General features: G+C 42.1%; 1 protein-coding gene across 1 annotated transcript in view; it reads left to right on the forward strand.

Annotated features, from left to right (window-relative positions):
* LOC121580899 (laminin subunit gamma-1) overlaps positions 1 to 27539 on the forward strand; it is an 88653-nt gene that overhangs the window by 39030 nt on the left and 22084 nt on the right. The window contains exon 2 of the mRNA XM_041896063.2: positions 21914 to 22218. Within this exon, the coding sequence (XP_041751997.2) occupies positions 21914 to 22218 (305 nt within the window). The remainder of the gene's footprint in view (positions 1 to 21913; positions 22219 to 27539) is intronic.

The following is a 27539-nucleotide window of genomic DNA, read 5'->3' on the forward strand; positions in this document are numbered from 1 at the left end:
TCACACGCTCACTTGGTTAATGTTAGCTGGCTAGCTAACCAGCATTGTAGTTAGGCTCTATCTAGTCAGCAAGGTAGATAGCCTAGCAAGCAATCTGTGCTACTTATGTGCAAACACTGGACTGGCGCCAACAGACTCCTGTGGTGTCGTCGGATGCTGGTGGGTATTGCTGTCGATCAAAGAATCCCTTACGCTGTATCGTTGGTTTAGAGACTTTTATTAAGACCACGAGGTTACAGCCTAAGTACAGACGCGATGTCCGGAGAACCAGACCCAAATAAATCCTACTGCATTCTAACTCTCCGTCGTTGCTCCCCCCTTTATATAGCCTTCCAAGAGTTGAATGGCTCCCTCTACTGTTCAATCCCCGTATCTTACACCCCACTTCCTGTCTGTCATATATGACGTCACGCTAAAACCTTCCCTCGATAGCAACAATCAACCTTCTTTCAGTTCCATTTAAACAACATTTAACACCATCATATTGTCAATACACTACATTCCCCCCTTTCGAGACAACCTAAACGTCTCGAAACCAAACAGAATAAGATTATACCAAGTAACAATTTATCTCATTGAATATCTTTAACATTAAACCAAAACATTCTTCTCTAGAGCGTAAATTCCTTTCTATGCAATAACTGTTTATGAAGTGGGAATACATTACTATGGCATATGAAGAAATCTCTATGAAGTGTAAGAGCGAAAAACTGTCCGGCAGCCATCTTTTCAGATATCCATCCATCAATCAAGACAGTAAAATTCTCTTACGGTCCCTCTGCCCCAGGCAACCACCTCGGTACTCCAGATAACCTCATAAACCATGTAAATACATTTAAACTATGATGCAATTAAATACACATGTAAGGCCCTGCAAACAAAATCCTATCCATAAACATCCACTCTAAAGGCTGGTCAACCCATTGGACCTCAAAAGTGGACCTCTCCCTACCTAGACTTTCTGTCCCTAAGCATTCACCGAAATAAACAAAAACATCTAAGATCCTTACATGTAGTCAATAACATCAAACATCATTCTACAAAAATTAATACCTAAAAATATGACACAATTATGTATTACACATGTCTATATTTCATTGCAGACACTGGAATGTAGACCACTACACTTCATCTCCCTGTAGTCCCGACTTCCAATGGATTTGTTGATGGAATCGGCCACACCCTCCTTGTTTCATCTCCTCCAGTCATATTGTCGTTTCATATTGTCTTTGTTTGAGTATTTGAATCTCCACGTCATCCAAATGCTTCTGGAAGAAAAAGAAAAAGACCAAACAGTATCTTTTCCAAAAAAACACTTTCAAATTAAACATCAATATCCACTAAGACTATAAAACTGATATATAAATGATGCATGAATCACATAAACCCATTCCCCCCTTGATTCATACATCATACTAAAAATCACACTAATATTGAAAAAAAAATTGAAAAATGATCAAATAATCAAAAAGGATATTTATCCATCAGTAGTCCATCTAGACCCCCTCGTCCATCTTCGTCCAGATCAGGAACAATCAACAACGGCATCTGAGTGTTGTCTCCAGGCATCACAACACCAACCCATCTTAATATCATAGCTTTTGCAAAGGTCAGTAACAAAGTACAAAAGCAAAACATGACACAACGCTATCAGAGCTGCGACTAAAATCTGAACCATCACTGCTCCTATTGGGCCTAACTGATCTTGCAACCAAGACTTCGCTGACCATCCAGCTTTCTCAGATCTCCCAAAAGCATCCCTTATATTCTTCAAGGCATCTATAACACTCGTGATATTATCGGAACTATCTGGGATCAAAGTATAACAATCATCCCCCGTCAGATTCATAGCCAAACATAAGCCACCTTGTCTTGCCAAAATATAATCAAGAGCCATGTCATGTTTCAACAACGTCAGTCTGTGACTTCTTTGAGCATTTGACAGAAGGTGAAACCCTCTTATTGTTTCATTTGCAAAGCCCTGCAACGTATATGTAATATTATCAATATGATCTGCTAAGAATGTTACACCATACCATGGAAAAAGACCAAGTCCCCACTTCTCTCCCAGACTTATTCTCCAATGGTAAGCTTCAAGATTAGTAAATTTAGCCATGTCTCGTTTAACCCTATTTTCAACAGTAGTTTCAGATTGATCTGGGGTCGGTGCTACTCCTCTTCTTATTGTAAAAACCTCATATGGAAGCTTCAACGTGGACATGTAACAACACCCTTTCCATCCATAGGGTAAAAATATATATGCTTTATCACCACAAACCCACCAAATATCTCTAAAATTCCCAATAGTTGCATTGATAGGGAAAAATTGATCCATCACCATCAAAGTCTTGCCCTTCTTACTACCTGGTGCATAAAAAGTTACATTATATTTGTCACCTTTACCCTTTCGTCCGTGTTTACCGAACGTCAACATATACCCATCACAATCTGATATTCCCATGAACATACCATTTACCTCATCTGTATTATTAGAACAAATACAAGTTTTAGCTCTCACTGCTCTCACCTCAAATGCTTCAGGGATCACTGTCACCTGACTTTCTTTACCACCCACCATATTCACATAGGGAAATTCATTTAACCAAGAACACTTATAACTAGGCTTATACAAATGGTGTGACAACGACATGTCTTTATCTGTCAATACTCGTTGATGATACAACAGCCATCTCAACGCATAGGCCTGACACCCACCCGCCAATGGTTGAGCGATCGTCTGTAAAATTGAACCCCACGTCTCTGGTGCTGGAATTCTCAACAGACATGGACCCTCAAGATTCCTCACTGATCTTACAGCATGAGTTAATTGCTGGAACCAAAGATTTCTCCCTGCCCATTGATCTTTAATTTTCAAAACCGCCGAATCAAATCCATATGCTTTCCATTTAGCGTCTCTTTTCCCTACCGAGCGGGATTGATCAGATGTATCTTCTGATGTTAAGTTGAACCCAAAAAACCCATCCTGTTCTTCCATGATATTATCCTGTACTATTTCAGATGAACCTATATTGTTTTCAATGACTACTTGCTGAGTCATTTCAGTTACATCGTTTACTTTTAGAAAAGTTGTTGTTGGTGTCGGTATCATACCTCCTACATTTGTTATTGCCGTCGTACCCCCAAATCCTTCCAAAGTCACCATTAAAGTAGTTGATTTAGTTAATGTCTTTTGTTCTAACATTGGTGCTGACACTATTGGATCCCTTGTAATCGAATGCGCTATATTTATGGCTTTACCAACTGTCAATGTTGAAAGAGTTAAATTGCTTCCCACTGTTGTTCTAACAGACTGACGTGTTGGTGTTATTGTTGTTACTTCATTCCTAGTTTTCGTAACGTTTTGGTCTGACTTTTCTCCTAACTGGTCTAGGCCTATTTTGTCCAACCGAATCACTAGCTTCTCCTTTACCAGAGTTGCCCTTGGTGGCCTCTGCTGCTTCACATCCCACTGAAATATTCCCTGTTGCTTCTGGGACGTATTGGAAATCAATTTCTCCAAATCCTCCTTCCTTTCCATCCCCTGCATAGTCATCTCTGGCATCATCAGAAATGTCACCATTATCAATGTTAACCCCAACACTGACAATCTCTCCCTCTTCCTGTTCTCCCCTATCTCCATCCTCTCTCTCTGCACGTGGCACCTCTTCTGTAGGTGCTTTAACACAATGTGACAAATGATACCACGTAGGAGACCCCTTAACCTGGACAGCTGTTCCAGTACTACGAACCACTTCAAATGGTCCTTCACGACGTTCGTTATACCACTTCCTTCTGAATACCTTTACAAATACTTTGTCTCCCGGTTGTACTGTATTCCTCTTATCCTCCTCAGGCGCCTTCTGCACCTCTTCTTGTTTTTGCCTGTCAGAAACATATGTGGACAACTTTTTATGAAAATTGGCCATATATGTAACGTACGCTCTCATTTCATCTTCCAACAGGGCCAAGCTTGGACCCTTTCCGTTGTTCGCAAAACAAGGCGTTGGCATCCTTCTTCCTGTTACCAACTCATGGGGTGTCATCGTAGATCACGTAACTCACTTGAGCGACACACCATTAGTGCTAAAGGAAGCGCCGCTATCCAGTTTAGACCTGTATGTTGACAAATCTTCACAATGCGATTTTTCAAGACACCGTTCATTCTTTCACACATCCCCTGACTTTGTGGGTGATAAACTGCTCCAAGACGTTGCTTAATTCCCAATTTTTGCAACATCAATTTTACTGATTTATCCACAAATTCTCTTCCATTGTCTGAGGATATTCGATCGGGTAATCCCCACCTGCTTATGACCTCTTTACATAAGAACTTGGCAACTGACTGAGCATCCTTACGCTTGGTTGGACAAGCTTCCGTCCATCGTGAAAATCTATCTACAACCACCAACATGTATCTTTTCCCATCAACTGGTTTTATCATATCAACAAAGTCAATGACCAACTCACGCATAGGACCCCTGGGTGTAGGAATGTAACCTGGATGAACAGGTATCCCTCTTCGAACATTATTTTTAAGACAGATAGTGCATCTTCCTATCAAATAATCAATTTGTTCAAACAAATATGGAGCCCAAAAACCATATTCCTTTGTGATCTTTCTGTGAACCTCCCCCTCGCAACATGAGCTAAGCCATGTGCTTCCTGAATCATCAGACCTAGAAGGTCTAGAGGCGCTACTATCAACCCCTCATGGTTTCTCCACAGACCAGTAGCATCTTTGACCGCTCCTCGGTCTAGCCATAACTGTTGGTCGATCATAGAAGCGGCTTCTTGCATCAAAATTACATCTCGAAGCGTAATTTTGTCTTCCAAGTCCACTACATGAGTGACCAGAAAAACTTTCCCCAATTTATCCGCTCCTGCGACGGCTTTTGCAGCTTCATCAGCAGCTTTGTTCCCTTGTGTCACCCTTGACATATCTGTCTTGTGAGCTGCACACTTAGCTATCGCTATCTCTGTAGGCTTCATCATAGCATGCAACAATTTCATTATTTGTGCATGATGTTGTATCGAAGAACCATCCGATTTCTTGAACCCTCGACCTTTCCATACCGCCCCAAACAAATGACATACACTATGTGCATATGCTGAATCAGTGTATATGGTTACTCGCTTACCTTCCGCTAACAAACATGCTTCTGTTAGCCCCACAAGTTCAGCAAGTTGTGCAGACGCAGGCTGTGGTATTACTTCAGCCTTTTCAACAACAAATCCCGTCCTCTGCCTCTAACTACTGCATAACCAGCACATAACTTATCTCCTACCCGATAGCAAGACCCATCAGTCCAATACTCCAGGTCTGCCTCACGTAATGGAAAGGCTTGTAAATCTGATCGAAGCCTCGAATATCTCTCTGCCTCTTGAATACAATCATGTGGCTCACCATCCTCGGAAGTTGGTAAACTCTCGGCTGGATTTATTGTATCACATCTCACAAGGGTGACATCCTCCTGCTCTAAGAGTCTATGATAGTCTCTGAGCCTAGGCATTGTCAATGTATACTTCCCATAGTTCAAAAGATTTCTGAGACTATGATGGGTAAGAATTGTCACGGGGTAGCCCATCGTGACCGATGATGCTTTGTCATACATGGAATACACCCCCACCATTGCTCTGTAGCATAATGGTAACCCTAGTTCTACCTCTGAATAAGCAGTAGAGTAGTAGGAAATAGGCTGAGGATTCGTCCCCATGCCTGTCGGTTGACAAAGAACCGCGCATGCATATCTACCTCCAGCAGAAGTAGACACATATAGCAAAAAAGTTCCTTGAATAATCTGGTAGTGCAAGTGCAGGTGCCTCCTGCAACCTCTGTTTGATAGTTTCAAATGCCACATGGCCTTCCTGTGTCCAGGAAAGATTGCTATGGAGTTGACCACTCTCAGTACCCCTCACCATAGCCCTCAATGGGGCCATCAAACTAGTATAATCCTCTACCCAAGCGGAGGAATAACCAGCAATACCCAGAAATGTCATCATTTCTCTGACTGTTCTAGGTTTTGGAGCCTTACGAATAGTTTCCACCTGCTTGTCCGAAATGTTTCTGTGGCCATGAGTTATGTTTTGACCTAAATATACAACTTTCTCCTGACAATATTGCAACTTTTTCTGTGACACCTTGTGTCCCTTTTCTGCCAATACCTGTAGTAATTTAATTGAGTCCCTATGACATGTTTCCTTATTTTGTGAGCAAACCATTATATCATCCACGTACTGAATGACAGTGCTCTGCAATATCTGATCTATCCCTACCAAATCTTCCTTCAGTACTTTATTGAAGATATGCGGCGAATGCCGGTACCCTGTGGCATTCTATTGTACTCATAGAACTGTCCCTTATAGGTGAACCCAAATAAATCCTGACTCTCTACACTAAGTGGAACACTGAAAAATGCTCCACATAAGTCCAGTACTGTAAAATGTGTCGCATCTGGAGGAACTTGAGCTAACAAGGTATGAGGATCTGGCACTTCTGCTGGAAAGTCCATCACTATTTCATTTACTGCTCTCAAATCATGAGCTACACGATAACTTCCATCTGGTTTTTTTACAGGCCACAAAGGCGTGTTACTCCGAGGGTGTTTTGTTGTCCTTAAAACCCCTACTGTCGAAAGTCCATCAATTTGTGGTTCAATCCCTTTGATTGCTTCCTCTGTCAATGGATATTGATTTTTCCATGGAGGTTTGGCTCCTGGTCGAAGTTCAACCTTCACAGGTTGGGCTGATTTCACAAGTCCAATATCAGTACTATGTTGAGACCACAATCCTTCTGGAACTTGTTGCAACATCTCCTCTTTCATAGGATCTGAATCAATCTTCATATTGCAAATAGATTCATGTGTCATTCCTACAGCCTGTGGCTCTCCTTGTCCTTGAGCCGAAATCATTATTTTGAGAAATCGTTGATCTTTACTTCTCCAAATCGCCAAATTTTCTTTAGTTGGTCTGAAAGTAAGTTTCTCTGCTTCTGTCATCATTTCTCCTATTTGCTTTTGCTCATAGCCTTCTGAAACCAACAAGGTAACATGTGGCACACTCTTCTCAATCTCAAATTCTCTATTCAGATAATCATCGGTGTTTATCTTCATAGCTGCTCCTTGTGGTCCTAAAATAATGCAACTTGAGCTAAGTTGAACATTCTTCGGTTGATGACTCAACCATTCCTCTGATTGTGGTTGAGCAGCCTTCTTGAAATACTTAAGCGTACAATGGAATGGATATTCCGGAAGCTTCGCATCCGGCATATTTGCAACAATAAATCTTTCCCATATCTTAGCCTGTTTCATAAAATCTTCACTGAGATTTCCAATCCAGAATACTGAAGACGAATCCATCTCCGTCATCATCGACAATTGGTAAACCCTTTTCCTTTGGCATTTCTATCAGACAGCCGTCTGGTGTACATCTGATTGTACAGTTCAATTTACACAAGGCATCTCTTCCCAATAATGCAACAGGTGTATGTTCTGATACCAGTATGGGTATTTTAATTTTGTGATCTTTATAGCAGAGCTCAATTGGTTCCGTAAGAGGAATCAGCTGTTTTACTCCTCAAATCCGATTGTCCTAACGAGTTGATTGGACATAGGGAGATGTGTAGCATCTTCAGGTCGAACACAGGTGAACGCTGCTCCGCTTATCCGCCATTACTTCCAATGGTCGGTTGTTTATTTTCACCTCAATTGTTGGATCTCTTTCCGATCCTGACGCTACCAGCTGACACCCCCCCCCTCGAATCATCTAGGCACCTCTAGAATCCTGGCTCCGGACCCCTGTAGGGGTTCACCGGTCCTCTAGATGATTTTGCCTGGCCCCTGTATCTTCCTCTGAAATTCCCTCTGATGTTTCCTCCTGACCAATTGCAGTGCCTGGCATAGTGACCATCCTGTCCACAATTATAACACACATCTTGAGATTGCTGGAAGTGTGGCTGAAACCTTCCTCTTTCTTCCAAGCCTTCTCGTCCTCCTCCTCTCCAATTTGGTGTCTGTCCAGAAATTGGCTGTGAATATGACTCAACTGGTGCCGTCCTTGGTGACTGATACACTTGCGGTTGGAACTCTTCTGGTTGAAGCTGTGGCAGTGATTGTTGGTTTGGTGCGTACTGACTCTGCATCACCACAGCTTGTTTCTTATCCTTTTTATTCTCCCCCAGTTGTAGTTGATTGAGTTTTCTAAGAGTTTCTTCGTCCTGCTCTTTCTGGTTGAGTTCCTTCTTCCTGTACAGATCCACTTGATGAGCTATGTGATCTGTATAGACACCTTTGTCATGCTTCCCAGTCCAACCACTTCTGCCAATTTGTTTCTTACTGAGGTGGGCAGTCCCATTTGCAGTTTAGCTCTCAAAATTGACTGCTCAATTTGACTCACATCTGGATCATTTCCAGTAATATTTCTCCACACTTGATGAACTCTTGACACATAGGCTCTCGGATTTTCTTGTTGTCCTAGTGGGTCAATCAGAATATTATCAGGATGCACATTTGTTGGAAATGTATCTTTCAATGCTCTCCACAGACGATTCCTACTTGCAGCCAACAATTCAGGATCGTTCACTGCCGTCCCAACATATCTCATGAGTCCAGCCCTCTGGAAGACTTCTTCCATATCCGGAATCCCAATGAGATTAGCCAACAGTCTCTTAACGTCTCCTATGGCAGACTGTGTTCCCACCGTAATTTCCTCCAATTTCGAAATCCAAGGATAGGCCCCATTCTGAAGAATAGGCAGCTTCTCAAGTATGTTCGACATATCGGTATTTTGCAACGGCTTATATTCAAAGTTTTGACCTCGAATGATAACTGGTACCATTTTGCTCGGGGTATCTTTCCTTGACCTTAATGCATATTTTGTCTCATCTTTTTCAGATTCTCTTCTCAGCTGTCTCTCCTTCCGTATGGTCAGCGTCTGAAGTTCTTCCTGTAACTCTCTTACTTCTCCTGCAGTCCTTGCACTCTTCAGTTCTGATAAGCATTGGTCTATATCTCCATCTATTTCTTCTGCAACAGTCTTTGCCGGAGAAACTCCTTTCGAATACGCAGCACCTTCAGTCTTCTCTTTATCGCTGTCTTCATCTTTGCTTCCCTCAGCACTCGAATATATTGTATCCTTCTTCTTCGAATCTTCCTCAGCACTGTAATATCTTGTATCCTTCTTCTTCAAACCTTCCTTACCCCTTCTCTCCGTTCTGGCCAACCTCCGTTTGATGACCGGATCATATCCACCCATGATCCCCTCTAAATCACTCTGATCATCATCGTCCTTCTCCAATTCCATCCTACTTAACCTCATACCACCCTTAGTTTTCAGACTTCTCGTTTTCTTTCCACCTTTGGTGCTTGGATGCATTTTTACGGTCGTTTCTGCTTGTCCTCTCTCTATAATTTGTTCATCTTCATCTCTGATGTAATAATCCCCCCTGTTGGAGGATTACTGGAAGCTGTGGATAAGCATCCCTAAGCTCAACTTCCTTCTCATACGGTGGGGGTCTTCTCGCCGAATCCGTATGTGAGAAAGGTATACCGACCTCTACCCTCAGTTTCTCTGTCGACGTCTCTTCCTTTAGCTTTTTCTCCATACCTTTGCTTCCCTTGTCTTTGGTATCTTTCATCAGTTTTTGTCCTTCCTCTTCAAACAATTTAAGAACACCCAGCTCCCTCTGTCTCTTCTCTTTACGTCGTTCCTTTTGTTTTCCCTTCTTCTGATCTGCCTTGTAAATTGACAGAAGTACTTTCATGATGTTGATAACATCCGGATTAAGAGTCCCTTCCTCTGGCCAGGGTTGTTCAATGTCAGGCCAACGTTTGTTCCATTTGCCGGATAATCTCGCAATACCCTTAACTAAAGGATTACTATGTTCGACTATATTAACTGGTGTAATAACTTTCATAGCCTTGCTATCCTTTCTCCCCATTGTAAGTCCTCTTTTATCTTCCTTTATTGTGAACTATTTATTTTAACCTATGGCTTCCCCCCCTTTAATTATTAATATAACCTAAACAACCAGAGAATTACTAAATAAAAATAAAAATGAAAAAAATATGACTATTAAAAAATTTTAAAAATCTGAATTCAAACTTTTTCAAAAAATATGAATATTAATTTTTTTTTGAAAAATATGAATAATTAAAAAAAAAATCAAAATATGAATATTAAAACTTTTTGACAAATATGAATAATTAATTAAAAAAAATTAAAATATGAATATTAAAACTTTTGGAAAAAAAATATATGAATAATTAAAAAATTTAAATATGAATATTAAAATTTTTAATCAAAAATAAACCCCCCCCCAAAAAATCCATTAAATTATTCAATTAAAATTTTAATTAACAACTATGAACAATTATGAATAATCAAGACCAATTTTTATTTCTACACCTATTTTACCAATTTAGGACCCACTTACCTTAACCCCTCCGGAAAGTGAATACCAGTAGTCAACTTCCACAGCAATCCAAACAACATGGAATTCCAATCTACAACACCATCACCCCAATAAATTCCATTGTTTAATCTGCACCCAAGTATTTTACTATCACAGAATAAAACAATATGCACCCAAGTATTTTAATATCACAGAATAAAACAATATGCACCCAAGTATTTTAATATCACAGAATAAAACAATATGCACCCAAGTATTTTAATATCACAGAATAAAAGACTTCCAATCTACAACAATACCACACCAATATAAACCATTGTTTAATATGAACCCAAATATTTCAATATCACAGAATAATGTCAGTACCTGCTTTCCAACCGAATCCCCCAGTCAGGCCCAGTAATGCACAGAGACCCAAAACTGCAACTTTTATTCCCTGATCAGTCCGTTGCCAAGCGTGTAAGAGAGTATCATTGCATCCAACATCCTAGGGAAAGATTTGTAGACAAAAAAGTACTAGCCTGATTTGGAATGATCCTCTGCCTGCGTCACACCTTGTCACGTCACGTCACGCCACGCACACGTTAGCCCCCCTCTCTCTCCTTCGCTCCGTTCTATAGCCTCATATAACAAGGGAAGAAAACGGTACAGACCAGCATTTAAAGTTTATACACTTAACCAAGTTATTACATTCAATATTCCCCACTCATATTTGCTACAAAACTGAACCCAGGAACAAATAAATCGCTCAGAACATTTTAAAACCTGAATTGAAGAATAAACAGATCGCCCAAAACATGTTAATTTCATTTTAATCCGCCATCCAATTCAATGCATTATACTTCGTCAACATATATTTAATTTATAAATGTACTACATCTCAACAAATAGTTTAACGTTCAAACAACAGTTACTCTAACGATTTTTAAAAGATTCGGTCCACCTGTACTTCTCGGTAGCTATTAAACCCTAAAAGGAAACCCCAAACATCATATGACCTTACGCCACCATTTTGTTTCGTCGACTCAGCACGACCGCATGTCGTAGCTCTAGCCCTGTAAAATCACGCATGCGCACATCTAAATCAAGCCCATGCTTACTACACAATAGAACGCCCCAATAGAACGCCAGCATCCTACCTCAGTTTCTCTATTTTACACTTACAATCAGACAATTACACAACAGACCTTACATTTGCGTAGAACTCTGAATTCCACCCAAATGCAAACAAATTTAAGAGGCTTGAATCCATCGCAATGGACCTCCAAGGATACGTTAGCATGTAGCACACAACACAATTAGCATTAGCATTTACCTTAGCCACTATGTAGAATGTAGCATGATTCACACTTTAGCATTCAACAATTAGCCTTAGCAACGAGGCACCACGTGACCTGAAACAATCAAGCATTAGCCACGAGGCACCACGTGGCCAAAACAATCCAGCCTTAGCCTCTAGCTAACTGCGGCCTAATACACAATCCCACATCCTGCGCTTCCCTTAACATATAACCATAACCATATCCTTGCACATAGTTACCAATGAAATATAACTTAATCATTTTCCCTCTACTAAATCCTCATTGTCTATAGTTACCAATGAAATATAACTCCATCATTGTCCAACGTTACCAATGAAATAACCCCATCATTGTCTATAGTTACCAATGCACTATAACTCCATCATTGTCCAACGTTACCAATGAAATAACTCTCTACCGTTCCGTTTGCTCTAAATTTGTCATTGCCACCAGTTACCAATGAAATATAAATTTTAGAATATTTTTAAAGACCCATAATCGACCGCAATACCCCACATCAACAACAATCCAAGTATTTTTAATCTGTACACCTTCACTGCCCTCTCCCCAATCAACGAAATCACTAATGCCCAAAGTTTGAGTAATCTCACCTTTAGCCGGCTTGGACAGTAGTCACCTCGCGTCTCAGGCAGGAAACAGCACAATGCAATCAGAATCTCGGTAGGACCTCCATTTGTGGTGTCGTCGGATGCTGGTGGGTATTGCTGTCGATCAAAGAATCCCTTACGCTGTATCGTTGGTTTAGAGACTTTTATTAAGACCACGAGGTTACAGCCTAAGTACAGACGCGATGTCCGGAGAACCAGACCCAAATAAATCCTACTGCATTCTAACTCTCCGTCGTTGCTCCCCCCTTTATATAGCCTTCCAAGAGTTGAATGGCTCCCTCTACTGTTCAATCCCCGTATCTTACACCCCACTTCCTGTCTGTCATATATGACGTCACGCTAAAACCTTCCCTCGATAGCAACAATCAACCTTCTTTCAGTTCCATTTAAACAACATTTAACACCATCATATTGTCAATACACTACACTCCTTAATACAAAAATAACACTGTTACTATCTGGGCTTTATTATGTTAGTGGGTTAATTTATTTAGTTGACGCAGATCTATCATTCAGGCCATGTGCTTCATTCATGATGAGATAAGATTGTTAGCTAGCTAAATTAGAACGTGTGACTAAAACCAGTGCGGCAAGCATTTTACATTTATGTCATTTAGCAGACGCTCTTATCCAGAGCGACTTACAAATTGGTGCATTCACTTTATGATAGCCAGTGGGACAACCACTTTACAATGTTATTATTTTTTATTTTTTTGTATATACAGTGGGGAAAAAAAGTATTTAGTCAGCCACCAATTGTGCAAGTTCTCCCACTTAAAAAGATGAGAGAGGCCTGTAATTTTCATCATAGGTACACGTCAACTATGACAGACAAATTGAGAAAAAAAAATCCAGAAAATCCCATTTTAGGATTTTTAATGAATTTATTTGCAAATTATGGTGGAAAATAAGTATTTGGTCACCTACAAACAAGCAAGATTTCTGGCTCTCACAGACCTGTAACTTCTTCTTTAAGAGGCTCCTCTGTCCTCCACTCGTTACCTGTATTAATGGCACCTGTTTGAACTTGTTATCAGTATAAAAGACACCTGTCCACAACCTCAAACAGTCACACTCCAAACTCCACAATGGCCAAGACCAAAGAGCTGTCAAAGGACACCAAAAACAAAATTGTAGACCTGCACCTGGCTGGGAAGACTGAATCTGCAATAGGTAAGCAGCTTGGTTTGAAGAAATCAACTGTGGGAGCAATTATTAGGAAATGGAAGACATACAAGACCACTGATAATCTCCCTCGATCTGGGGCTCCACGCAAGATCTCACCCCGTGGGGTCAAAATGATCACAAGAACGGTGAGCAAAAATCCCAGAACCACACGGGGGGACCTAGTGAATGACCTGCAGAGAGCTGGGACCAAAGTAACAAAGCCTACCATCAGTAACACACTACGCCGCCAGGGACTCAAATCCTGCAGTGCAAGACGTGTCCCCCTGCTTAAGCCAGTACATGTCCAGGCCCGTCTGAAGTGCATTTGGATGATCCAGAAGAGGATTGGGAGAATGTCATATGGTCAGATGAAACCAAAATATAACTTTTTGGTAAAAACTCTACTCGTCATGTTTGGAGGACAAAGAATGCTGAGTTGCATCCAAAGAACACCATACCTACTGTGAAGCATGGGGTTGGAAACATCATGCTTTGGGGCTGTTTTTTCTGCAAAGGGACCAGGACGACTGATCCGTGTAAAGGAAAGAATGAATGGGGCCATGTATCGTGAGATTTTGAGTGAAACCCTCCTTCCATCAGCAAGGGCATTGAAGATGAAACGTGGCTGGGTCTTTCAGCATGACAATGATCCCAAACACACCGCCCGGGCAACGAAGGAGTGGCTTCGTAAGAAGCATTTCAAGGTCCTGGAGTGGCTCTAGCCAGTCTCCAGATCTCAACCCCATAGAAAATCTTTGGAGGGAGTTGAAAGTCTGTGTTGCCCAGCGACAGCCCCAAAACATCACTGCTCTAGAGGAGATCTGCATGGAGGAATGGGCCAAAATACCAGCAACAGTGTGTGAAAACCTTGTGAAGACTTACAGAAAACGTTTGACCTGTGTCATTGCCAACAAAGGGTATATAACAAAAGTATTGAGAAACTGTTGTTATTGACCAAATACTTATTTTCCACCATCATATGCCAATAAATTCATTAAAAATCCTACAATGTGATTTTCTGGATTTTTTTTTCTCATTTTGTCTGTCATAGTTGACGTGTACCTATGATGAAAATTACAGGCCTCTCTCATCTTTTTAAGTGGGAGAACTTGCACAATTGGTGGCTGACTAAATACTTTTTTTCCCCACTGTATATATTTTTTATTTTCCTGTATTATCGTTTTCAGTCAACAGCGCATGCCATTTGCAGTTGAAATGTATAGCCAATACATTTTGTATCGAATAACAGTGTAATTTACATGATGGTTTTCAGTAAGAACCTTTTCATAATGAACTGCTAGCGTGTGTACCAACTTTGATGTAATGTCCTTAAAACAAGTCAAAATGAGGCTCAGTAGTGTGTGTGGCCTCCACGTGCCTGTATGACCTCCCTACAACGCCTGGGCATGCTCCTGATGAGGTGGCGGATGGTCTCCTGAGGGATCTCCTCCCAGACCTGGACTAAAGCATCCGCCAACTCCTGGACAGTCTGTGGTGCAACGTGGCATTGGTGGATGGAGCGAGACATGATGTCCCAGATGTGCTCAATTGGATTCAGGTCTGGGGAACGGGCAGGCCAGTCCATAGCATCAATGCCTTCCTCTTGCAGGAACGGCTGACACACTCCAGCCACATGAGGTCTAGCATTGTCTTGCATTAGGAGGACCCAGGGCCAACCGCACCAGCATATGGTCTCACAAGGGGTCTGAGGATCTCATCTCGGTACCTAATGGCAGTCAGGCTACCTCTGGCGAGCACATGGAGGGCTGTGCGGCCCCCCAAAGAAATGCCACCCCACACCATGACTGACCCACCGCCAAACCGGTCATGCTGGAGGATGTTGCAGGCAGCAGAACGTTCTCCACGGCGTCTCCAGACTCTGTCACGTCTGTTACATGTGCTCAGTGTGAACCTGCTTTCATCTGTGAAGAGCACAGGGCGCCAGTGGCGAATTTGCCAATCTTGGTGTTCTCTGGCAAATGCCAAACGTCCTGCACGGTGTTGGGCTGTAAGCACATCCCCCACCTGTGGACGTCGGGCCCTCATACCACCCTCATGTAGTCTGTTTCTGACCGCTTGAGCAGACACATGCACATTTGTGGCCTGCTTGATGTCATTTTGCAGGGCTCTGGCAGTGCTCCTCCTGCTCCTCCTTGCACAAAGGCGGAGGTAGCAGTCCTGCTGCTGGGTTGTTGCCCTCCTACGGCCTCCTCCACGTCTCCTGATGTACTGGCCTGTCTCCTGGTAGCGCCTCCATGCTCTGGACACTACGCTGACAGACACAGCAAACCTTCTTGCCACAGCTCGCATTGATGTGCCATCCTGGATGAGCTGCACTACCTAAGCCACTTGTGTGGGTTGTAGACTCCGTCTCATGCTACCACTAGAGTGAAAGCACCGCCAGCATTCAAAAGTGACCAAAACATCAGCCAGGAAGCATAGGAACTGAGAAGTGGTCTGTGGTCATCACCTGCAAAACCAGTCCTTTATTGGGGTTGTCTTGCTAATTGCCTATAATTTCCACCTGTTGTCTACTCCATTTGCACAACAGCATGTGACATTTATTGTCAATCAGTGTTGCTTCCTAAGTGGACAGTTTGATTTCACAGAAGTGTGATTGACTTGGAGTTACATTGTGTTGTTTAAGTGTTCCCTTTATTTTTTTGAGCAGTGTAGTTCTGAAATCATAATTTAGAGTAAAAAAATTTTTTATCAGCAGATACAGTGAGGGAAAAAAGTATTTGATATCCTGCTGATTTTGTACGTTTGCCCACTGACAAAGACATGATCAGTCTATAATTTTAATGGTAGGTTTATTTCAACAGTGAGAGACAGAATAACAACAAAAAAATCCAGAAAAACGCATGTCAAAAATTTTATAAATAGATTTGCATTTTAATGAGGGAAATAAGTATTTGACCCCTCTGCAAAACATGACTTAGTACTTGGTGGCAAAACCCTTGTTGGCAATCACAGAGGTCAGACGTTTCTTGTAGTTGGCCACCAGGTTTGCACACATCTCAGGAGGGATTTTGTTCCACTCCTCTTTGCAGATCTTCTCCAAGTCATTAAGGTTTCGAGGCTGACGTTTGGCAACTCGAAACTTCAGCTCCCTCCACAGATTTTCTATGGGATTAAGGTCTGGAGACTGGCTAGGCCACTCCAGGACCTTAATGTGCTTCTTCTTGAGCCACTCCTTTGTTGCCTTGGCCGTGTGTTTTGGGTCATTGTCATGTTGGAATACCCATCCATGAACCATTTTCAATGCCCTGGCTGAGGGAAGGAGGTTCTCACCCAAGATTTAACGGTACATGGCCCTGTCCATCATCCCTTTGATGCGGTGAAGTTGTCCTGTCCCCTTAGCAGAAAAACACCCCCAAAGCATAATGTTTCCACCTCCATGTTTGACGGTGGGGATGGTGTTCTTGGGGTCCTAGGCAGCATTCCTCCTCCAAACACGGCGAGTTGAGTTGATGCCAAAGAGCTCCATTTTGGTCTCATCTGACCACAGCACTTTCACCCAGTTCTCCTCTGAATCATTCAGATGTTCATTGGCAAACTTCAGACGGGCCTGTATATGTGCTTTCTTGAGCAGGGGGACCTTGCGGGCGCTGCAGGATTTCAGTCCTTCACGGCGTAGTGTGTTACCAATTGTTTTCTTGGTGACTATGGTCCCAGCTGCCTTGAGATCATTGACAAGATCCTCCCGTGTAGTTCTGGGCTGATTCCTCACCATTCTCATGATCATTGCAACTCCACAAGGTGAGATCTTGCATGGAGCCCCAGGCCGAGGGAGATTGACAGTTATTTTGTGTTTCTTCCATTTGCGAATAATCACACCAACTGTTGTCACCTTCTCACCAAGCTGCTTGGCGATGGTCTTGTAGCCCATTCCAGCCTTGTGTAGGTCTACAATCTTGTCCCTGACATCCTTGGAGAGCTCTTTGGTCTTGGCCATGGTGGAGAGTTTGGAATCTGATTGATTGATTGCTTCTGTGGACAGGTGTCTTTTTATAAAGGTAACAAGCTGAGATTAGGAGCACTCCCTTTAAGAGTGTGCTCCTAATCTCAGCTCGTTACCTGTATAAAAGACACCTGGGAGCCAGAAATCTTTCTGATTGAGAGGGGGTCAAATACTTATTTCCCTCATTAAAATGCAAATCAATTTATTACATTTTTGACATGCGGTTTTCTGGATTTTGTTGTTGTTATTCTGTCTCTCACTGTTGAAATAAACCTACCATTAAAATTATAGACTGATCATTTCTTTGTCAGTGGGCAAACGTACAAAATCAGCAGGGGATCAAATACTTTTTTCCCTCACTGTATATCGTAATCGTTGACTTTTGCCTCCCTAGAATCGGTATTTGACCCAAAAATCCCATATCGGTCAGGCTCTAAGCATAACAGTTCTAGGGATTTCTTGAGGCAAATTATTGTGTACAGTTATAGCTCTTCTGAAGCTGATCGATCGTGTGTCATGGTTTCTGTGGAAGAAATGTTGTTTAATGTAAATCTGACAACTTCCCCACCCTAGCCTACCCCCACTGTTGCTAATGTGTAAAACGACAAGATACCTTCCCACTGTAAACAGAGTTAGTCTTTATCTTACGTCTTTTTAATACTTTTTAATACTTTCTTCTTATAGAAGAACACAAGGGGTCCCCTCAGCCTGGCCTTTGTTTGCACTCTCAACTGTAAAGGATTTTGCTTATCAATACACCAATTGTTCTGTAAGGAAAGCCGGAATTCCTCTTGGCTTCATGCTCTAGACTACTCTGGTCAAAAAAACTGGGTAAACCCATAGATCGCTGCCATTCTTGAATCTGAAATAAAGCTACTGTCCTGTGTTAGTCTACTTTTGGATTAGTTGAGACATAAATGGGAGATGAATAGGGCTGGGAATTGCCAGGGACCTCACGATACGATATTATCACGATACTTAGGTGCCAATACAATATGTATTACGATTCTCGCGAAAATATTATTGCGATACTGTCAAAACGATACAATACGATATATCGTCAAAAATAATATCCCGATATGTAACTGTATCGATTTTTGTATTTAATACATTGATTATTATTGGCCTTTAAAAGCTGCAATATGTGGCCAAAATTGGGCGACCTGACAAAATTCACAGAAATGTGTATTATAGGTCTTGAAAGCATGTCTAAGAAGCGTTAGAACTGTTCTATGTGCTCTATTTCTATGCTTCCCGTTCTCAAGTTTTGTTTTTGCATCTTTTACTTTCGGTTTTGTACACAAGTTTCAAACAGCTGAAAGTACAATCATTTTGCGTATGAAAAATATATTTCACAGCAGTTTAGATGGTACAGTGATTCTCTACACTCTACTTGTTTTTTTTTGTCGCATAAACTGAAATTAGGCGAACTATTAGAATTTTAGCAACCAGGAAAGGACGGAGCGATTTCTGCATAGTGCATCTTTAAGTGCATCAGCTCAATCATAAAAGCGATCATTGCATTAGACTACAGTTTTAGTTCAGACTGAATTGTTAGCTATTCCTGCGCACTATTGATTTTTGTTACTGCAGGCCTACATCACTGAAATTACGGATTCAAAGGGCATAGCTGGCCATGTGGGCCTATGGGTATTACTTTGTACAGTTTTAGCTAATCAGTGAAAGAATGCACCTAGGACTTGAAAGCTAAAAGTAGGCCTACAGTGCCGATCACAGCCACAGTGTACTGTAAAACTCATTTTGGTTGAAGGTACTAAGAACAAACCTTGGCCACCCAAGACTCTTAATAGGTCCCACACCAGTAAGATTGTATAATGTTTGCTTGCAGAGAGTACTTAGCGCCTCTGAACAGGGTCAGCAGTTAGTCTCTTTTGTGTTCACACCGCACAGACTTTGAACACTCATTCTTGTTAAAATACTCCAAACCAGAAGGTGGCAGTAGCGTTGCATTCTTAAGCTTAGTTTGGCAATGCGAGTCCCTGTGTATTTTGCTTTGTAGGTATCCAATGTTGGCTAACTATCTACCTGTACTAATGTTGCTATTGTTGTAAAAAGCAGTTGTTGATACTAGCCAGATAGCCACAGCTAGATAACTAGCTAGCAAGATGACAAATAAACAATTTAATTCACTCTCCATAATCCCATACTGCCAGTGCCAGCCCATAGTCAATTATTTAGCTAGCAAGATAACATTAGCTAAACCGTTATAATGTAATTCGCTAAGCACATGTTTTTTCCTTTTTGTTGTCACTCCTGTCGGTTCCCCAACGTGGAGGTTCGTGCTCTCTGATTGGCTCAAAGTCAAGTTGTCGGCCACTGAGGAGCATTGCGATTCTACAAGTAGAAATGACAGGTTCGTCGGTCCCAGGTCGGTACGCAGCGGGTACGTCTTTTGTTCTAGCAAGAGAAGAAAAGGCCTCCTACTGTGATAAGTACCTATCGGCAGTCAGATTCTCTTAATGATTAAAACCCCAGCTGCCAAAGAGTAACCATGTCCTTGTTCAAGGCTAAATCATAATTTCCATTGCCCTTTCCTCATTATCTTCAGGACTTGCCTTGCCTGTGAACTAGACTACTAGTCTAGTGACTGCCTGACCACCTGTATTCACTGTTGAGGCTTCCTTTGTCTCCACTGAGTGGCTCCTCCATGTTGGGTTGACGAGAGGCCCTTTTGTTGTTTGCCTCTGCTTGCCACTTTATTGCTGTGCCAACAGATGCTTTTTGTCTTGTTTGCGAGGATGTGGGGGTGGTTTTAGAAATTAGATGTCAATGACAGTCTGTTCCCAGTGCGATTCCCCGCTGCTCAGGCCCTCTTAAGATTGCTTGTTCACAGAATGTCACATTCAGATGCTTTGGTGTCATGCCTGTGCATCATAATGGAAGTGGCTAGTAGAAAAAGTGGGCAAATTGGTTGTAAATGGTCAGACAAATGGTCGGCTGGCAAATGTCAATGCCATGTTATGGAAATGTCAACTAGTCAAGTAGGCCTGTGTCTCGTTGCACTTGTGTGATTTGAGTTTTTTTTCCATGTTTTAATTAGCAACTTTCTCAGTGTTAAGCTTTTTTTCTACTTAAATAGATTTATGAGGAGAAATTGAACACGATCTAATGGGTATAAGCGCAAATAAACGACATCATTGTATTACTTCCTGCTTTTATTTCATTTTAAAATATTTCTCTAGGTGTTAAAGCAGACCTGTTGAAATCCACGCCTAGTTTAGTGACTCACAGGCCAGTTGAGGTAAACATTTGTACAAGTCTTATGTTTGAATAGGAGACTCACACAGGGCCAATGCAGGCACTCCAGAACATTTATAGCATACTCGACTATTCCCTTTAATCTCAATGTAAACGTATGAATTCATGACAAAACCAGGTCACACCCTGCAGTAAAATATATATTGCTTTCAGATTCATCTTGACCCACAAAGCTTGCTGAGTTAAAAGATAAAGGAAACTATATTTTGTTATTTGTTTCAATAGTCTATTGTTGATATAGTCCCAAAATTTTTTGCTTGTCAGCAGTGAAGTTTTTCAAGATATATAACTTTCAAAATACAGAAATACAGCCGACAAAATGCATCATAACGGCTGTATTTTGAAAGTTGCAGATCTTGAAAACTTGCTTGTTGACATGCAAAACATTTTGGGACTATATGAACAATGGGCTAATGAAACAAATACCAAAAGATAATTTTTGGGTGGTATTTATCTTTAACAGAGGTCCCTCAAAAGTCAGCAAGTTCATTGTCATGGTGACTGCAACAACATACACAGAAACTCACTCAGAAGGAAATTAACTGATTAATTTAAATCCTGCTATATTTTTCCAAGCCCTTCTGCAGTTGAGAAATCTATATTTATCAGTAAGTTACATGGCTTCATCTATATTTGCACACGCCACAATGGTTCCTGTATAGATTTTTGTATTTTCTTTGCAGGTCTGTTTAGAGAGCAAATTCTTTGCTAAAGCAAACAATTGTATCCCCTGTCGCCGTGTTGAAAGATCATTTCATTTCTTTACACAAAATAAATGAAGTCTCCCCATACCATTCCCCTAGCTCCTAGCAGATATAGGCTGGTGTTCATCCCCCTTCAACTTCTAGCCTGCTCAGACATGCCAAATAGGTTTTGAAAGGCCGTCTAGTATTACTGGAGGACACCGGAGAGCTTCGGAAATCCTCCTTTGTCTTGGCTTAAACAGACAATGCATCTGGAAAAGGCTTGTTGTGACTGGTTAGCTTTTGGGGTTATGGGCAGCATAGCCTAATATTTGTCTATGCATTGGGCAAGACATTTTTGCATCTTTATTAACTGCGTAGTTGAACAGTTATGGTAGCTTGTATTGTTCACTGTGAAACGATGCACTCATCTTTTGGCTAAAGGATCCAAAGTCTCATGTTTCTTTTCTGTTCTTCTTCAGGCAAGGCTTTCGACATCACTTACGTGCGTCTCAAGTTCCACACCAGCCGCCCAGAGAGCTTCGCCATCTACAAGCGCACAAGTGAGGATGGACCATGGACGCCCTACCAGTACTACAGTGGCTCCTGTGAGAAGACCTACCAGAAGACCAACAGGGGCTTCATCCGCACCGGACAGGACGAACAACAGGCCCTGTGCACAGACGAGTTCAGCGACATCTCACCCCTGACGGGAGGAAACGTGGCCTTCTCAACCCTTGAAGGCCGGCCCAGTGCTTACAACTTTGATAACAGCCCAGTTCTTCAGGTAAATAAAAAACTCTGCTGTTTTATAGCGTTCTAGAGACCTTGATAAAATGACTTTGTGTGATTGTCTCTAATACTGCATTTTCCAGCCCAGTTCTACAGGTTAAAAATAGCTGTTTTATAGTGTTCTAGAGACCTAGATAAAGGAACGTTGTGTGATGCTTTTTGTTCCAGCTCCACATGTGATATCCCAGACGTGTGTGTGTCCCTGGGTGGCTGTTTTTATTTGTGCTTTATTTTTCCAAGGTTGTCTGAGGCACAGAGTTAGTAGTACATATATCAGTAGCGTTGAGGCAATCAATGATGTGGAGGAGTAGGTGGACAGAGTAATGATAAGTTAGTCTGTAGACTTTAGATATTTTGGCATGGACATGTGCTGTTGGCAGGCGTGCCCAATGGAAGGTAATATCACACTAGTCCAGTTGGGAAAGTGTGAGAGCCAGACCAGTGCCAAGTGCTGCAACATGTTGCTAGGTGACGCCCCCAGATTTCCCACTACCGAACTGATTGAGGCACAGCTGGAAATGTTTGTTGCGCATTGCTTTCAGCGAGTGAGAATTTGTGTGTGTGCATCCAGACAAAGCACAGTGATACTACTAGACTATAGGGCTGGGAATTGCAAGGGACTTCACGAGATGATATTTATTGTGATTCTCACAATTCTATATATGTATTGCGGTTCAATATTACAATTTGATGTTCCAAACATATTGCTCATAGTGCTGAAAACATGTTGGCTCACTATTTTTAAAAATAAGACGGAGAACAATCTATAGGATTAAAAATAAAGGTACAGCCAACTAGCGCTAGCAATTGTTACCTAGCAACAACAAAAAAGCTAAAACATGTTTATTTTTACAAATCAATACTTAGAATCAAAGTATCTATATAATATTGCAATATACAGTGCATTCGGAAATTATTCAGACCCCTTGACCTTTTCAACATTTTGTTACGTTACAGCCTTATTCTAAAATGGATTAAATAAATGTTTTCCTCATCAATCTACAGACAATATACCCCATAATGACAAAGCGAAAACAGGTTTATTTAAAAATAAAAAACAGAAATACCTTATTTACATAAGTATTCAGACCCTTTACTCAGTACTTTATTGAAAGCACCTTTGGCAGCGATTACAGCCTTGAGTCTTCTTGGGTATGACGCTACAAGCTTGGCACACTTGTATTTGGAGAGTTTCTCCCATTCTTCTCTGCAGATCCTCTCAAGCTCTGTTAGGTTGGATGGGGAGCGTTGCTGCACAGCTATTTCCAGGTCTCTTCAGAGATGTTCGATCGGGTTCAAGTCCAGGCTCTGGCTGGGCCACGCAAGGACATTCAGAGACTTGTAAGAAAGTTGTATCTGTATTTCTAAAGGGTTTATCTTGATGTAAGTGCCTTCTTAATAAAAAGTTGTCTGCAGATGCCTGGTAACTTCAGATATATTATCATGTTTTTATTATTCTTGTTTATAAAAAGTAGTCAGCTAATGACTCATAGTACGTATTTATTATCTGCTATTGGAATACCCTGTGTGGAATAGCCTGGCTTTTAAACGTAATGCTCTACCTCTAGCAAATGAACAAATTTAGCTTTGGCGCCATATACTTCCATATTTGACTTCCTCATGTGGCATATAGCTATTTATACCAAAGCCCAAGACTCTTTTTGGAATGGATACCTTTGAGGCGTCATTGGGCTACGTTGCAGGGATAGTTGTAGTTGACACTACAAGCTTGGCACAGCTGTATTTGGAGAGTTTCTCCCATTCTTCTCTGCAGATCCTCTCAAGCTCTGTCATGTTGGATGGGGAGCGTTGCCGCACAGCTATTTTCAGGTCTCTCCAGAGATGTTCGATCTGTTTCAAGTCCGGGCTCTGGCTGGGCCTCTCAAGGACATGCGTTGTCTTGGCTGTGTGCTTAGGGTCGTTGTCCTGTTGGAAGGTGAACCTTCGCTCCAGTCTGAGGTCGTGAGCGCTCTGGAGCAGGTTTTCATCAAGGATCTCTCTGTACTTTGCTATGTTCATCTTTCCCTCGATCCTGACTAGTCTCCCTTCCGCTGAAAAACATCCCCACAGCATGATGCTGCCACCACCATGCTTCACCGTAGGGATGGTGCCAGGTTTCCTCCAGACGTGACGCTTGGTATTCAGGCCAGAGAGTCCAATCTTGGTTTCATCAGACCAGAGAATCTTGTTTCTCATGGTCTGAGAGTCCTTTAGGTGCCTTTTGGCAAACTCCAAGCGGGCTGTCATGTGCCTTTTACTGAGGAGTGGCTTCCGTCTGGCCACTCTACCATAAAGGCCTGATTGGTGGAGTGTTGCAGAGATGGTTGACCTTCTGGAAGGTTCTCCCATCTCCACAGAGGAATTCTGGAGCTCTGTCAGAGTGACCATCGGATTCTTGGTCACCTCCCTGACCAAGGCCCTTCTCCCCCGATTGCTCACTTTGGCTAGGCGGCCAACTCAGATCTGTGCCTCGACACAATCCTGTCTCGGAGCTGTACGGACAATTCCTTTGACCTCATGGCTTGGCTTTTGCTCTGACATGCACTGTCAACTGTGGGACCATATATAGACAGGTGTGCCTTTCCAAATCATGTCCAATCAATTGAATTTACCACAGGTGTGCTCCAATCAAGTTGTAGAAACATCTCAAGGATGATCGATCGAAACATGATGCACCTGAGCTCAATTTTGAGTCTAATAGCAAAGTCTGAATACGTTTTTTTATGTTAAGTATTTTTAATACATTTGCAAAAATTTCTAAAAACCAGTTTTCGCGTTGTCATTATGGGGTATTGTGTGTAGGTTGATGAGGGACATTTTTTTTATTTAATCAATTTTAGAATAAGGCTGTAACGTAAGAAAATGTGAAAAAAGTCAAGGGGTCTGAATACTTTCCAAATGTACTCTAAATGTCTGCCTGGATACAGCTGGAAATGTATAAGCTGATGGAGTGATAGTGCCAGAGTCAATAAAGGGAAAGACGAGCAGAGCCTTTGGCCCCGTGCCTGAGACAGACGGAACCTGCTCTGACTCATGGCTGCCCTATGGATGTGTCAGACTGTTCTAATAGAGTAAGGCTATAAGTGGCAAAACATTGGAACTGTTGTCAGCAAAAACTCTAGCCTGATATATGTTTTGAATTAGTCTACTGGTAGTAGTTAGGCTACAACTAATTCTGCAGAATGTTTGTTGGCAAATAATTTTGCTTGTGCAAGCGTGTGATACACACTTGACTTGGCTGCATTTACAACTCCTGTTCAGAAATAATCAGAACAGTAGCTCCAGAGTGGCGCAGCGGCCTGCATCGCAGTGCTTGAGGCGTCACTAAAGCCCCGGGTTTGATCCCAGGCTGTGTCACAGCCGGCCGTGACCGGGAGATCCATGAGGCGGCGCACAATTGGCCCAGCGTCCGGGTTAGGGGAGGGTTTGGCCGGCCGGGATTTCCTTGTCCCATCACGCTCTAGCGACTCCTTGTGGCAGCCCGGGTGCCTGCAAACTGACTTCGGTCACCAGTTGGACGGTGTTTCCTCCAACACATTGGTGCGGCTGGCTTCCAGGTTAAGCGAGCAGTGTGTCAAGAAGCAGTGCGGCTTGGCAGGGTCGTGTTTTGGAGGACGCATGGCTCTCGACCTTCGCCTCTCCCGAGTCCGTAGGGGATTTGCAGCGATGGAAAAAGACTGTAACTACCAATTGGATATCACGAAATTGGGGAGAAAAAGGGGTATATAAAATAATAATAATCAGAACAGTTAATTAAAATGTTGAACGTAAAACATACAGTGAGGGGAAAAAAGTATTTGATCCCCTGCTGATTTTGTAAGTTTGCCCACTGACAAAGACATGATCAGTCTATAATTTTAATGGTAGGTTTATTTGAACAGTGAGAGACAGAATAACAACAAAAAAATCCAGAAAAACGCATGTAAAAAATGTTATAAATTGATTTGCATTTTAATTAGGGAAATAAGTATTTAACCCCTCTGCTAAACATTACTTAGTACTTGGTGGCAAAACCCTTGTTGGCAATCACAGAGGTCAGACGTTTCTTGTAGTTGGCCACCAGGTTTGCACACATCTCAGGAGGGATTTTGTCCCACTCCTCTTTGCAGATCTTCTCCAAGTCATTAAGGTTTTGAGGCTGACATTTGGCAACTCGAACCTTCAGCTCCCTCCACAGATTTTCTATGGGATTAAGGTCTGGAGACTGGCTAGGCCACTCCAGGACCTTAATGTCCTCCTTCTTGAGCCACTCCTTTGTTGCCTTTGCCATGTGTTTTGGGTCATTGTCATGCTGGAATACCCATCCACGACCCATTTTCAATGCCCTGGCTGAGGGAAGGAGGTTCTCACCCAAGATTTGACAGTACATGGCCCCGTCCATCGTCCCTTTGATGCGGTGAAGTTGTCCTGTCCCCTTAGCAGAAAAACACCCCCTAAGCATAATGTTTCCACCTCCATGTTTAACGGTGGGGATGGTGTTCTTGGGGTCATAGGCAGCATTCCTCCTCCAAACACGGCGAGTTGAGTTGATGCCAAAGAGCTCGATTTTGGTCTCATCTGACCACAACACTTTCACCCAGTTCTCCTCTGAATCATTCAGATGTTCATTGGCAAACTTCAGACAGGCCTGTATATGTGCTTTCTTGAGCAGGGGGACCTTGCGGGCGCTGCAGGATTTCAGTCCTTCACGGCGTAGTGTGTTACCAATTGTTTTCTTGGTGACTATGGTCCCAGCTGCCTTGAGATCATTGACAAGATCCTCCCGTGTAGTTCTGGGCTGATTCCTCACCGTTCTCATGATAATTGCAACGCCACGAGGTGAGATCTTGCATGGAGCCCCAGGCCGAGGGAGATTGCCTGTTCTTTTGTGTTTCTTCCATTTGCGAATAATCGCACCAACTGTTGTCACCTTCTCACCAAGCTGCTTGGCGATGGTCTTGTAGCCCATTCCAGCCTTGCGTAGGTCTACAATCTTGTCCCTGACATCCTTGGAGAGCTCTTTGGTTTTGGCCATGGTGGAGAGTTTGGAATATGATTGATTGATTGCTTCTGTGGACAGGTGTCTTTTATACAGGTAACAAGCTGAGATTAGGAGCACTCCCTTTAAGAGTGTGCTCCTAATCTCAGCTCGTTACCTGTATAAAAGACACCTGGGAGCCAGAAATCTTTCTGATTGAGTGGGGGTCAAATACTTATTTCCCTCATTAAAATGCAAATCAATTTATAACATTTTTGACATGCGTTTTTCTGGATTTTTTTGTTGTTATTCTGTCTCTCACTGTTCAAATAAACCTACCATTAAAATTATAGACTGAT

Source organism: Coregonus clupeaformis, chromosome 14, assembly GCF_020615455.1.
Source record: "Coregonus clupeaformis isolate EN_2021a chromosome 14, ASM2061545v1, whole genome shotgun sequence".
Taxonomy (NCBI): Eukaryota; Metazoa; Chordata; class Actinopteri; order Salmoniformes; family Salmonidae; genus Coregonus; species Coregonus clupeaformis.